This window comes from Mandrillus leucophaeus, unplaced genomic scaffold (genome assembly GCF_000951045.1).
Source record: "Mandrillus leucophaeus isolate KB7577 unplaced genomic scaffold, Mleu.le_1.0 Scaffold7, whole genome shotgun sequence".
Lineage (NCBI taxonomy): Eukaryota > Metazoa > Chordata > Mammalia > Primates > Cercopithecidae > Mandrillus > Mandrillus leucophaeus.
The window spans coordinates 7,547,588-7,562,732 of NW_012107585.1; the positions used below are offsets into that span (position 1 = coordinate 7,547,588).

The 15,145-nt window shown below is 46.5% G+C and overlaps 2 protein-coding genes across 3 annotated transcripts in view; both read left to right on the top strand.

The window, feature by feature from the left end:
• Nucleotides 1-2,294: 2,294 nt before the first annotated feature.
• PSMD9 (proteasome (prosome, macropain) 26S subunit, non-ATPase, 9) overlaps nt 2,295-15,145 on the top strand; it is a 35,807-nt gene continuing 22,956 nt past the window's right edge. The window contains exons 1-3 of one of the 2 annotated variants that reach the window (XM_011964485.1): nt 2,295-2,556; nt 8,571-8,673; nt 12,991-13,202. In XM_011964485.1, the coding sequence (XP_011819875.1) occupies nt 2,419-2,556; nt 8,571-8,673; nt 12,991-13,202 (453 nt within the window). In that variant the 5' untranslated portion in view covers nt 2,295-2,418. The remainder of the gene's footprint in view (nt 2,557-8,570; nt 8,674-12,990; nt 13,203-15,145) is intronic. The other variant, XM_011964486.1, reaches the window with a different exon arrangement.
• The window catches only part of WDR66 (WD repeat domain 66), a 115,515-nt gene continuing 102,740 nt past the window's right edge, over nt 2,371-15,145 (top strand). The window contains exons 1-2 of the mRNA XM_011964483.1: nt 2,371-2,556; nt 8,571-8,673. The gene's annotated coding sequence lies outside the window, so the exon portion shown is untranslated. The remainder of the gene's footprint in view (nt 2,557-8,570; nt 8,674-15,145) is intronic.

The following is a 15,145-nucleotide window of genomic DNA, read 5'->3' on the forward strand; positions in this document are numbered from 1 at the left end:
CTAGCCTGGCTAACATGGTAAAACCCTGTCTCTACTAAAAATACAAAAATTAGCTGGGCGTGCTGTAATCCCAGCTACTTGGGAGGCTGAGGCAGGAGAATTGCTTGAACCTAGGCAGAGGAGGTTGCAGTGACCCAAGATCACGCCATTGCATTCCAGCCCCAGGCAACAAGAGCGAAACCCCGTCTCAAAAAAAAAAAAAAAAAAAAAAGAGATAATATCAAACAGTTATATGAAGCCTAATGTAATCAGTTCTACTTTTTCTCTTTTTTTCTTCTTTCTGTTTAAAGGTTGCCTTAAAATTTTATTTTGAAGTGGTTTTAAACTCACAGAAAAGTTCCAAAAACATTATAAAGAACATTTATCTATGTTTCACCAATTATTTACATTTTGTACATGTAAATAATTTACATTTACAAATAATTTACAGAGTCACCAATTATTTACATTTTGCCATATTTACCTTATCTATCTCTTGTCTACAAATATATATCTATCTCTTTCTTTTTTTTGAGACGGAGTCTCACTATATGGTCCAGGCTGGAGTGCAGTGGCATGATCTTGGTTCACTACAACCTCCACCTCTGAGGTTCAAACGATTATCCTGCGTCAGCCTCCCAGGTAGCTGGGATTACAAGTGTGTGGCACTGTGCCTTGGTAATTTTTGTATTTTTAGTAGAGACGGTGTTTCACCATGTTGGCCAGGCTGGTCTTGAACTCCTGACCTCAAGTGATCCACCCACCTCAGCCTCCCAAAGTGCTGGGATTACAGGTGTGAACCACCACACCTGGTCATTTCCTGAATAATTTTTTTTTTTTTTTTTGTAGAGACGGAGGTCTTGATATGTTGCCCAGGCTGGCCTCAAACTCCTGGACCTAAGGGATCCTCCTGCTTTGATCTCCCAGAGTAATGGGACTACAAGGCATGAGCCACTGCACCTGTATCTCTCTCTCTCGACAATGTTAGAAATGTTAGTTTATTTCTGAGGGGCGTGGTGGCTCACTCCTGCAATCCCAGCACTTTGGAAGGCCGAGCTGGGCTGGGTCACTTGAGGCCAGGGGTTCAAGACCTTCTCAGTCTCCTGAATGCCTGGGATTACAGCTGTGTGCCACCACACTCGGCTAGTTTTTTATATTTTTGGTAGAGACAGGGTTTCACCATGTTGGTGAGGCTGGTCTTGAACTCCCACCTCCCAAAGTGCTGGGATTACAGGCATGAGCCACCATACCCAGCCCATTACATTTAGTTGATGCATATCTTTAGTGTTCTTAAATCTAGGTAATTGCATATCCGCCTCCTTTCCCTTCCCCCACCCCTCATTCCCCATGTGTATTTCACAACATCGACTTTTTTTGAAGTTTTCAGGCCAGTTGTTTTGAAGTATGTCCCTTCTTTTGGATATGTCTGTTTTCCAATGATTAAATTCAGGGCAAACATGTTTGAATACTACACAGATGACCGTTAAGCCCTTTTCCAGACAGAATATTAGAGGCACATGGTCAGATATCAAAGTTGATCATTTAGTTAAGCTGGGTTGGAATTTTGGCCTCACATTTTGCTAGTTGGGTAAATCGGTTATTGAGACGGTTTTCTCAGCTGTCAAACTGGGAGGTAATAATCTAGCTTCATGATGTTGTTGAATTAATATATGTCAGGCACTTAGAACACTGTCTGGCACATTATAAGTATCAATAAATAAACACTGTCACCGTTATTATTATCACTACAATTTATAGAGGCCTTAACAGGAACATCCAGCACCTTCAACAGTATGTGGCTTATAGGAAGCATTCCATGAATATTTGTTAGCAGGACAGCTCTATGAGAGCTGCTATCAATTACTGCCCCATTTTACAGATGAGGAAACTGAGGCTCAGAGAAGCAAGTAGTGACTTAGGGTCACACAGATTGCCGTTTGGTGGCAAGATACGGGGTTTGTACTCAGGCATATCGGATCTGTAAAGTGAGGGATAAGGAATCTTAATGTATTTTGTAAATCCTCCACGGCTGTGTGGATGTGAAGAACTGAATTGGAGCGCCACGCGGCGGTTCTCTGGCGTACAGTATCCATCCATACAGTAGGCGCTCAATAAATGTCTGTTGCACGAATGAGGAAAGAAAATGAGTCAGCTGACGCGAGATCATCCCCTAGCGTTTGTATGCACCTACGTGGGGATCCATCGCTGCCGACGCTACTCCTGCCGGGTCACCACAGGCGCACGTGTTCCGGCAGGGCGCGGCTTCCGGCGACCCAGCTCCGCCGCCAAGCCCCACCCCAAGCCCCACCCCTTGCCTGTTGTCGCGCTCGCGGACGGCTGTGGTGTTTTGGCCCATGGGCGGAGCCGTAGTTACGGTCTACTGGGGCGTCGTCCGTAGCCCGGGAGCCGGGTGTGTGGAATCGCGGCCCGAGGTTCGCTATGTCTGAGGAGGAAGCGAGGCAGAGCGGAGGCTCCTCGCAGGCCGGCGCCGTGACTGTCAGCGACGTCCAGGAGCTGATGCGGCGCAAGGAGGAGATAGAGGCGCAGATCAAGGCCAACTATGACGTGCTAGAAAGCGTGAGTGTGGGTTCGGGGCGCCCCAGGTCGCCTAACCCGGCCCCCCGACTCTGGAGGACTGGGAAGCCAGGGCCGCCTCAACTTGGGCGCTCCGCAATGGATCTTCTCCCTGGGAGGCCCAAGGCGCCGCAAGTGCGCCCTCTGTCGGCACAAGAAGGCAGTTAAAGAACCTTAGTAACTTAACAGTTAGCTATATTGATATCTAGCAAGCGTTTATGGAGCCCTACTGTGTGCTAGGCGCTGGTTTAAGTGCTGTGCATTGTTGAGTTCATTTAATCCTCGCAACAACCCTTTGAGATGGATGCTGTTACTTTCTCCATTTTAGGGAGGGGGAAACAGGTGTTACTTGGTGATTGAACAGCTGTCATGTGCTTCGCTGACTGCCTTATCTTAATTTTGTATTTTTTGTAAAGACAGAGTCTCGCTCTGTTGCCCAGGTTGGTATCGAACTGTTGGCCTCAAGCGATCCTCCCGTTTCGGCCTTTCAAAGTGCTGGGATTACAGGCGTGAGCTACTGCACCTGGCATTTGCTGATTGCATCATAACTTCTTAAACTTCAGTGTGTATGTGAATTACCTGGGGATCTTACTAAAATGAAGATTTTGTTTGAGGCAAGGGATCAGATTCTGCATTTGTAGTCAGCTCCCAGCAATGCTGATGCTAGAGGTCTAAGGACCGGACTTTGAGTGACAAATAAGGCTCATCCTTATTGCATAAGGAGGAAACTGAGGGCCAGAGTGGGGTAAACGCCTATCTAAGGTCATGCAGGTTGGAATTGGCAGCGATGGGTCTGGCTCAAAAGCTGATGCAGATTTTCTTATGCCACCTAGTATAAAATCACAAATCAGTTCGCAGAGGAAGATTCAATTAATTACGCCCAAGTAGGGTGGGATGGAATGCATTTTAGGTGATGTAAATGAAGTTTCTTTTTTTTTTTGGTTTGAGACAGAGTCCCGCTTTGTCACCCAGGCTGGAGTGCAGTGGCTCAATCTCGGCTCACTGCAGCCTCCGCCTCCCGGGTTCAAATGATTCTCCTGCCTCAGCCTCCTGAGTGGTAGGGATTACAGGCGCGGGCTGGTATGCCAGGCTAATTTTGTATTTTAAGTAGAGACAGGGTTTCACCATGTTGGTCATGGCGGTGTTGAACTCCTGACCTCAGGTGATCCGCCCACCTCGGCCTTCCCAAGTGCTGGGATTACAGGTGTGAGCCACTGCGTCTGGCCATAAGATGAAGTTTCATACGGAGGGCCAGAGAACCATTTTACTGGGTACTGACTGTATGCTTAAAGTGGCATTCAGACCTCAGGTCTGTTCCATTCAGAACCTATGCTTTCAAGCGAATTACCAGCAATTTCTCAAACTTTAGTTTATTTTCTACCACATGCAGGATACTATATGCATATACCACTTGTACTGTTATTCCTTTTATATTTTTATTTAAATAGATCTACTTTTAATCTTATATAAATGTATTATTATTATTATTATTGAGACAGGGTCTCGCTCTGTTGCCCAGGCTGGAGTTCAGTGGCACCGTCTTGGCTCACTGCAGCCTCAACCTCCTGGGCTCAAGCAATCCTCCTACCTCAGCCTCCCAAGTAGCTGAGACTGCAGGTACGTGCCACCATGCCCAGCTAATTTTTATATTTTTTGTAGCTACGAGGTCTTGCTCTGTTGCTCAGACTGGTCTCAAACTCCTGGGCTCAAGCAGTCCTCCTGCCTCTGCCTCCCAAAGTGTTGGAGTCACAGGCATGAGCCACAGTGGCTTGCCCATAAATGTATTTTGAAAGAAAATTTCAAAACTCGGCTACATATGGAAAATGAGAATCTTTTCTCTTAAATATAAGGTCAGATGCTTTGCAGGTTGATATGGCACGTTCGTTGCTTCTGGCTGGCTGCTGTTGCTTGCTGAAGGCTTTCAGCCTGAAACCCTGCTCTGTTTGTTTTTAAAAAGTGGGTTTGGGCTGGGCGTGGTGGCTCACGCCCGTAATCCCAGCACTTTGGGAGACTGAGGTGGGCGGATCACCTGAGGTCAGGAGTTTGAGACCAGCCTGGCCAACATGGTGAAATCCCGACTCTACTAAAAATAACAAAAATTAGCCAGGCGTGATGGCGCATGCCTGTAGTCCCACCTACTTGGGAGGCTGAGACAGGAGAATCACTCGAACCCGGGAGGTGGAGGTTGCAGTGAGCCGAGATCCGGCCACTGCACTCCAGCCTGGGCGACAGAGCAAGACTCTGTCTCAAAAAAAGAAAAGGGTTTGGGTACAGTGGCTCATTATTTGAGTGGCCAAGGTGGGAGGATCACTTGAGGCCAGAAGTTCAATACCAGCCTTGGTAGCATAGCGAGACTGTGCCTCTACAAAAAAAAAAAATGTTTTTGAATTAGTTGGGCATGGTGGTGCATGCCTGTAGTCCCAGCTACTTGGGAGGCTGAGGCAGGAGGATTGCTTGAGCCCTGGATGTTGAGGCTGCAGTGAGCTATAATTGCACCACTGCATTCCCTTTTGGGTGACAGAGTGAGATGCTGTCTCTTTTTTTTAAAAAAAAAAAAAAGGCCAGGCATAGTGGCTCACGACTTTAATCCCAGCACTTTGGAAGGCCGAGGCATGCGAGTCATTTGAGGTCAGGCATTCGAGACCAGCCTGGCCAATGTGGTGAAACCCCATCTCTACTAAAATACAAAAATGAGCCAGGCGTGGTGATACACACCTGTAATCCCAGCTACTCGGGAGGCTGATGCAGGAGAATCACTTAAACCTGGGAGGTGGAGGTTACAGTGAATCAAGATTGCACCATGACACTCCAGCCTGGGTGACGGACTCCGTCTCAGAAAAAAAAAAAAAAAAAAGTGGGTAGCCAAAACTGTAAACTATAAATCTCGTATAATAAAACATAGGAGTAAATCTTCATGACCTTGGATTGGGCAAAGCCTTTTTAGATATGGCACCAAAAACACAAGCTAAAGAAAGAAAGAACAAAAAAAGAAAAAATGATAAGTTGGATTTCAACATTTAAAACTGTGTTTCAAAGGACTTAGTAAAGAAAGTGAAAAGATAAGCTCCAGAATAGGAGAAAATATTTGCATATCATTTCTCTGATAAAACGATAGTATCTAGGCTATAGTAAGAGCTCTTATAACTCAATAATAAAAAGAGAACCAATTAGAAGACAGGGAAAGGATCTGAATAAACATTTCTCCAAAGAAAATATGATCAATAAAAATGGTCAGTGGCCAGGTGTGGTGGCTCATGCCTATAATCCCAGGACTTTGGGAGTCTGAGGCAGGAGGATCACTTGAGGCCAGGGGTTTGAGACTAGCCTGGGCAACACAGTGAGAACCTATCTTTACAAAAAATTAAAAATTAAAGGCTTGGTGCGGTGGCTCACGCCTGTAATCCCAGCACTTTGGGAGGCCGAGGCAGGCGGATCATGAGGTCAGGAGATCGAGACCATCCTGGCTAACACGGTGAAACCCCGTCTCTACTAAAAATACAAAAAAATTAGCCAGGCGTGGTGGCGGGTGCCTGTAGTCCCAGCTACTCCCGGGAGACTGAGGCAGGAAAATGGCATGAACCCGGGAGACAGAGCTTGCAGTGAGACGAGATCGCGCCACTGCACTCCAGCCTGGGCGACAGAACAAGGCTCTGTCTTAAAACAAAAAATTAAAAATTAGCCAGGTGTGGTGACATGTACCTGTGGTCCCAGCTACTTAGGAGGCTGAGGCGGATTGCTTGAACTCAGGAGTTCAAGGTTGCAGTGAGCTATGAACACACCACTGTACCCCAGCCTGGTCAACAGAAAGAAATCTTGTCTCAAAACAAACAAACAAACACAAAAGCCATTAACTTTTATACTTTACATGAGTCAGTTATATGGTATCTGAATTATATCTCAATAAAACTTATAAAAATGGAGGGTCCTAGAGATAGCAAGTAACTGGGGTGTTGCAAAGACCAGCACCAAATGGACACTTTTGCCTTGACAATTGAAGGATTGAAGAGAATTGGGAAAGGAATATGTATTTTTGATTCAGGGTTATTTAATGCCCTGTGTGTGAGCTGCCAGTGTTATGGATCCCACCCTTTGAGAAGCATTATCCAATGTGATATTGATTCTCAAAGGCTGGTTAACTCTTAATCACTGTGGGAAGGCAGGAGCAGATACAGGTTTTTAGCCCCTGGGGCATTTCTGCAGTGTCATGGTGAATCCTGTGTTAGGGGAGTATGGAGAACTATCTCCTTGCACAGTGGACAGTAGGTTTGGGTGTAACCCGGAGGCTTCCAGAGAGAAAGGGAGCAAGGCTCTTCTCAGTGCCTGCGTACACTGGCAACTTGTCCCTGGACTGACTAATCCTTACAGCCACTGTTTATGACTATGACTGTGCATAATCGTTTTCTGGGGCCACCATAACACCACAGAGTCGGTGACTTAAAACAGGAATTTACTCTGTGCCAGCTCTGGAGGCCAGAAGTCTGAAATCAAGATGTCAGCAGGGTTGGCTCCTATAGGCTCTGAGAGAGAAGCTTCCAGGCCTTTCTCCCAGCCTCTGGTGGCTGCCGGTGGTCCTTGGCTTACAGCTCTGCCTGCATCTTCACATGGCCTTCCTCCTGTTTCTCTGTCCCACACCTACCTCTGCCTTTCTTTTTTGAGGACACCAGCCACCAGATGAGCTTATCTCGAGATCCTTAACATAATTACATCTACAAAGACTCTTTTTCAAATAAAGTCATATTTACAGGTTCTAGGGGTTAGCATGTGGTTATCTGTTTTTGGGGGCCACTCTTGAACCCACTGTGTTGTGTATGCATGTGGCACTGTGCTGAGTACTCTGTGGGTCAGCTCATTAGGTCTTGCAGCAAGTAGAGAGGGAGGCGAGTGCTCTTACTCCCATTTTATAATTGAGGAAGCTGAGGCTTAGAGAGGAGAAGGTCTCAGCTAAGGATGTCCAGCTTGTACGCGGCAGAATTGAGATTCAAATTAAAGTCTAACCAACTGCAGAGCCCCTCCCCTGAGCCATGCGACTGGTTTCACTGCTTTTGTGTACTCTCCTCCAACTCATATCTTTAAAATGTTAAAAGAAAAAAAAAAAAGAAAAGAAAGGGTTGTTTTGAATAGAGAATACATTCCCAAAGGCAAAATTCAAAACCTACAGAGGGATGTAAAGTGGAGCTTCTCTCTCCCTGCCCTGTCACCCAGCCACCCAGTTCCTCTCCCTGGAGGCAGCTGGTGCTATCACTGTTTCCTTCTTGGAAAGGCCTTTTAGATCTTTTTATTTTCAGAAGACTCAAAGCCCTGCCACAGCTGGATGCTGTTTGGACTTCTCACTCCCCTCTAGCTTCCAGGGCCAGCAGCCAGGTGTCAGCCACCTGTGGGAAGGAGGGTCTGAAGAAGGGGAGGAAGAAGCTGGCCTTGGGGATGATGCTCAAAGGAGTCTTTGGTTTTATCGGCACTGTGTTAACTTCAAAAAAGAATGCAATCATGCATTACTTGCATTAAAAATAAAAAACGAGGCCAGGCCTGGTGGCTCAAGCCTGTAATCCCAGCACTTTGGGAGGCCGAGACGGGCGGATCACGAATCGAGACCATCCTGGCTAACACGATGAAACCCCGTCTCTACTAAAAAATGCAAAAAACTAGCCGGGCGAGGTGGCGGGCGCCTGTAGTCCCAGCTACTCAGGAGGCTGAGGCAGGAGAATGGCATAAACCCGGGAGGCGGAGCTTGCAGTGAGCTGAGGTCCGGCCACTGCACTCTAGCCTGGGTGACAGAGCGAGACTCCGTCTCAAAAAAAAAAAAAAAAATAATAATAAAAAAATAAAAACAAAAAATGAAAGACACGGTGCCCACCCCAGGGTAGTTGTGAGGACATGAATAGAGCCCCTGGTCTAAGTGATCGGTATGTGACACTGATACTGTCACCTTTATTATGACTTCAGAGGAGAAGGGTCTTGGGAAAGACATCCTGGGGACATTACACCCATGAGCACCTTTTAACCACATTTCTTTCCTCCAGCAAAAAGGCATTGGGATGAACGAGCCACTGGTGGACTGTGAGGGCTACCCCCGGTCAGACGTGGACCTGTACCAAGTCCGCACCGCCCGGCACAACATCATATGTGAGTGGCCCTCTTAGAGGACTTTCCCCGCCTTGTGGTGGGAAGTGTTAAAGGCATACAAATAAAACCAAGGATCTGTATTATCCACTGCCTTCTCTTCTGCCTTGATGGGATTATCTTATCCCCCTCCAAGGACTGAGAACTAAGGGAATGGGCTAGACTCTAAGCTTCTATATTTCTGGTTTCATTTTCTCTCCCTTTTTTTTTTGAGCCAGGGTCTTGCTCTGTCGTCCATGCTGGAGTGCAGTGGCGCTAACATGACTCACTACAGTCTCAACTCCCCAGGCTCCAAGTGATCCTCCTGTCTCAGCCTCCCATGTAGCTGGGACTATAGGCGTGTGTCACTGTGCCCGGCTAATTTTTTTTTAGTAGAGACAAGTCATGCTAAGTGGCCCAGGTGAGTCTTGAACTCCTGGACTCAAGTGGTCCTCCTGCCTCGGCCTTCCAAGGTGCTGGGATGACAGGCATGATTTGTTTTTAATTAAAGAGCTAGGAGAGAGTACAGATTGGATAGTATATTTGTTTTCTGTTTCTGCCATAACAAATGACCACAGACTTAGTAACTGGAGATAAGAAATCCAGATGGGTCTCACTGACTAAAATCAAGGTGTTGGCAGGACTGGCTCCTTCTGGAGGATCTAGGGGAGAACCTGTTTCCTGGTCTTTTCTGGTTTCCACAGGCTGCCCACTGTCCTTGGCTCATGGCTTTGCCCATCTACAAAGCTGGCAATTGCATTTCTCTCACTCTGATTCTGTCATCACATCTCTGTCTCTCACTCTCCTGCCTCCCTCTTGCACCTATAAAGACCTCTGTGATGACACCAGGCCTACCTGGATAATCCAGGATCATGTCCTCATCTTAAGGTCCTTGATCACATCTTCAGAGCCCCTTTTGCCATGTAAGGTGGCATATTCCCAGGTTCTAGGGGCTAGGATGTGGATGTGTTGGAGGCTGTTATCCACTCAGCCATAGGTAGACAACCGTCTCCACCACAGAGTCCTATTAGCATTTATCCTCCACATTTTTCAGTTACTAACTCCTCTTTAATCCATTTGAATCTTGATTCCATCTGCATCACATCTTATTTATTTATTTATTTTTTGAGACAGCGTCTCACTCTGTCACCCAGGTTGGAGTGCAGTGGCACGATCTTGGCTCACTGCAGCCTCCACCTCCCGGGTGACAGAGCAAGAGACCATCTCAAAAAAAAAAAAAAAAATCTGAGCAATTCCTTATTGGTCTTTTTTTGAAAAATCTGTTCTTGGCCGGATGTGGTGGCTCATACCTGTAATCCCAGCACTTTGGGAGGCCAAGGCGGGCAGATCACCTGAGGTCAAGAGTTTGAGACTAGCCTGACCAACATGGTGAAATCCTGTCTCTACTAAAAATACAAAAATTAGCTGGATGTGGTGGCACATGCCTGTAATTCCAGCTACTCGGGAGGCTGAGACAGGAGAATTGCTTGAACCCAGTAGGCGGAGGTTGCAGTGAGCTGAGATAGCGCCACTGCACTCCACCCTGGGCGACACAGCAAACAAAACTCTGTCTCAAAAAAAAAAAAAAAAGAATATTCTCACAAGTTTATTTTATTGTACAAAATAACTTTTTTAAAGAACAGTTATAGATTTACATACAAATTGGAAAATAATGGCCTGGCACGGTGGCTCACGCCTGTAATCCCAGCACTTTGGGAGGCCGAGGTGGGCGGATCACCTGAGGTTGGGAGTTCAAGACTAGCCTGGCCAACATGGAAAAACACCATCTCTACTGAAAATACAAAATTAGCCGGGCATGGTGGTGCGAACCTGTAATCCCAGCTACTCGGGAGGCTGAGGCAGGAGAATCGCTTGAATCCAGGAGGTGGAGGTTGCGGTGAGCTGAGATTGTGCCATTGCACTCCAGCCTGGGCAACAAGAGCGAAACTCTGCTCAAAAAAAAAAAATTGGAAAATAACGCAGAGGTCCTTTGACTTCTGTATGTAGTCTCCTGTGTTGTTAACAGCATATATACATATATATAATATATATACATATATGTATGTATATATAAAATATACGTGTGTGTATGTATAAAATACATATATGTGTATAAATGTAAAACAGATGTGTATATATGTATATATAATATACATACATGTATATGTAATATATGCATATATGTATGTGTATATATAAAATATACACATATGTTAACATATATGTTATACATACATATAATACATAACATACATGTGTTATGCATACTTATATAAATATATACATATATATTTTATACACACATATGTGTGTATATATACACGTGTGTATATATTTATGTATATACACACATATGTATATATGCAAAATATACATATCTGTGTGTGTGTGTATATATATATTTTGAGACAGAGTCTTCCTCTTTGCCAGGCTGGAGTGCAGTGGTGTGATCTCAGCTCACTGCAACCTCCACCTCCCAGGTTCAAGTGATTCTCTGGCCTCAGCCTCCCGTGTAGCTGGGATTTCAGGCGCCTACCACCACACCTGACTAATTTTTCTTTTTTTTTTTGAGATAGAATCTCACTTAGCCGCCTAGGCTGGAGTGCAGTGGCACGATCTCGGCTCACTCAATGCACCCACCGTCTCCTGGGTTCAAATGATTCTCCCGTCTCAGCCTCCTAAGTAGCTGGGATTACAAGCATCCACCATCAAGCCCTGCTAATTTTTATATTTTAGTAGAGACAGGGTTTCACCATGTTGGCCAGACTGGTCTTGAACTCCTGACCTCAGGTGATCTGCCTGCCTCAGCCTCACAAAATGCTGGGATTATAGGCGTGAGCCACCGCACCTGGCCAACAGCTTATATTAATATGGTATGTTTGTAATTGCAAATTTGTGTTTTGAAATATACTGCAGAAACATTTTGTACTGAAAAAAACCCTTTCAGTAACATTTTGATTAGAATTGTAATATGTTGTAAATAGTCATTCGCTCCATTCCCTAGTAGCTGTGTATTGAGCACTTCCTGTGTGCCAGGCATTGCAGATTCTAGGGATGCTGTGGACCTCTCATCGGGGGGGGCTTTTCTAGTGAAAGTGACCATGTGTTATGTAAGTCTGCCTCCCAGGCACATGTCTCCACTTGTTCAGATCTGGGTTCTTTTCCCACATCTGCTCCTGTGGGTTGAGAACTTGAATCCCTTAACGACTGAGGGTCTCACCTTTGCTCTAAAGTGACAGTGGCAGAGGAGGCAGGTCAGGTAGTATGGCAAGCCCACTGACAGGCACAGGGTATCAAAATACCAGCTGCTGTGCTGGTGTGGCCTGCAGATTGCCATGGTGGTTCACAACATTTTGAATTAGCTGTCTGTACTGAAAAATCAGAGAATTTCACTTCAGACATCCCCATTTTCAGCTTTTCTGGAAAAATCAAAGATTTCATGCCATGGGCTCTTCCTCCCAAACCCCACCAATTGGCAAGAGCCCTGTAGCAGGGGTGCCCTTTGGCCACCTCCCTGTGGACTCCCTCTCCCGGACTGAGTGTCTCCAGGATTACCAGGCTTACGCAGCATTGTTTTTTTTTTTTTGAGACTAAGTCTCGCTTTGTTGCCAGGCTGGAGGGCAGTGGCACTATCTCGGCTCGTTGCAACCTCCGCCTCCCGGGTTCAAGCAGTTCTCCTGCTTCAGCCTCCCAAGTAGCTGGGATTACAGGCACATGCCACCACGCCCAGCTCATTTTTGTATTTTTTAGTAGAGACGGGGTTTCACCATGTTGGCTAGGTGATCTCAATCTCTTAACCTCGTGATCCTCTTGCCTTGGCCTCCCACAGTGCTGAGATTACAGGCGTGAGCCACTCTGCCCGGCTTATGCAGCATTTTTCCTTCTAGAGGATTTCAGAGAAAAGTGAAATCTTGATTACCCCCAGCCTGAGTCATTCATTCACATGACCACAGTGCCAGCCCCTCATATGCCTTTGAGTTCATGCCTGTGGATTCAGCTGGACGTTACCTTCCTTCTGCTTACCTCTCAGGGCTCACCCGAGACAGCACTGCCTTCAGGAAGTCTTCCCTCATCTCCTAGAGTAGGAAGGGCAGACTTTCCTGCTGGCCAGGCCTCCCTGCAGTCATCAGATGTTACTGTAATTACTTATTCTGGAGCTGCTCCTTGCAGGACTGAATACTCCATGAGAGAATGTCCTCTGTCTTGGTCAGAGACTCCTCTTCGCCTCTAGCTCCATGTCTGGCATGTAGTAAGCACTTGTTAACTCTTCAGTGAATGAACGTAGGAGTCTTGTGTCCTCCGCTGTCTTCCTTGGCCCTTGATGTGTGGTTCTCATCCCAGGCCTGCAGAATGATCACAAGGCGGTGATGAAGCAGGTGGAGGAGGCCCTGCACCAGCTGCACGCTCGTGACAAGGAGAAGCAGGCCCGGGACATGGCTGAGGCCCACAAAGAGGCCATGAACCGCAGACTGGACCAGAGTGAGAGCCAGGGCCCTCCACAGGCCTTCGCCAAAGTGAACAGCATCAGCCCTGGCTCCCCAGCCAGCATTGCGGTAATCCAGGGGTTGGCCACTCAAGTCCATGCCCAGGGGACACTGTGGGTCAGGTAGCCTTCAGGGGTGTGGAAAGACAGACCAGTTGTCTCCATGCTGCAGTGCTGAGTTCAGACTAGTTGTGTCCATGCTGCGGTGCTGAGTTCAGTTACTCATTTAATAAACACTGAGTGAGGCCTGCTGTGTATCCAGCCCTGTGCTGGGGGCAGAGTTTTAGAGAGGGGTCAGCCCCGGCTGCCCACTACATTGGTGGGGGAGTGACCTGTTCCCAGTGGCAGAAGATGATAAATGTCCCAAGAGAGGGAGAGGATCTCTTCTTGGGGCTTATTTTAGCTGGGCACTGAGTGATGAAAATGAGAATGGCATCCTGCCAAATGAGTTATGCATGTTATGTGGTGTGTTAAAAAAAACCTTAGGCTGGGCACAGTGGCTCATGCCTGTAATCCCAACACTTGAGAAGGCTGAGGCTACTTGGAAAGCTGAGGTGGGAGGATCACTTGGGCTCAGGAAGTCGAGGTTGCAGTGAGTTGTAACTGTGCCACTGCACCCCAGCCTGGGTGACAGAGTGAGACCTTGTCTTAAAAAAAATTACAGGCTCACGCCTGTAATCCCAGCACATTGGGAGGCCAGGGCCGGTGGATCACTTGAGGTCAGGAGTTCGAGACCAACCTGGCCAACATGGTGAAACCCCGCCTCTACTAAAAATATGAAAATCATGCCACTGCACTCCAGCCTGCGCAACAGAGTGAGACTCTGTCTCAAAAAAAAAAAAATTACCCATTTAAAGTGTTTAGTGTTTTTTGGTATATCACAGAGCTATGCATCACCACAATCAATTTTATTTCTATTTAAAAAATTTTCAGCCAGGTGCGGTGGCTCACGCCTGTAATCCCAGCACTTTGGGAGGCTTAGGTGGGTGATCATCTGACGTCAGGAGTTCAAGACCAGCCTGGCCAACATGGCGAAACCCCATCTCTACTAAAAATACAAATGTTAGCCGGGTGTGGTGGCGTGTGCCTGTAATCCCAGCTACTCAGGAGGCTGAGGCAGGAGAATCTCATGAACCCAGGAGGTGGAGGTTGCAGTGAGTGGAGATCGTGTCACTACACTCTAGCCTGGTGAGAGAGTGAGACTCTGTCTTAAAAAAAAAAAAAGGGGTTTCACTATGTTGTGTAGGTTGGTCTCCACATTGTGGGCTCAAGTGATTCTACCACCTTGGCCTCCCAAAATGCTGGGATTATAGGCATGAGCCACCATGCCCAGCCGTAATCAATTTCAGAACATTGTTCCTGTAAAGAAACTCTATAGTGATTTGCCATCACTTCCCAATCCCCCAGCTCCCTGCACGCAGTTATCTACTTTCTGTCTCTATGGATTTGTCTATTCTGGGCATTTCCTCTAAGTGGAATCATATAATATGTGACCTTTTATGACTGGCTTCTTTCACTTAGCATATTTTCAAGTCATCCATATTGTAGCATGGATCAGTGCTTCATTTGTTTACAGACAGGGTCTTACTCTGTCACCCAGACTTGAGTGCCATGGTGCCATCATAGCTCACTGCAGCCTCAAACTCACAGAGTCAAGTGATCCTCCTACCTCTGCCTCCCAAGCAGCTAGGACTGTAGGCACACGCCACCATGCCTGGTTAATTTTTTATTTCCATTTTTTTTTTAGAGATGGATTCTCACTATGTTGCCCAGGCTGGTCTTGAACTCCCAGCTTCAAGCGATCCTCCTGCCTCGGCCTCCCAAAGTGCTGGAATTACAGGCATGAGCTGCCATGCCTGGCCCTTCATTCCTTTTTACGGCCAAATAATAGTCCACTACCTGGATATATCATATTTTATTTATCCATTTGTCAGTTAATGGGCATTTGGATTGTTACCACTTTTTGCTATTATGAATAGTGTTGCTGTGAACATTCTTTTTTTTTTTTTTTTT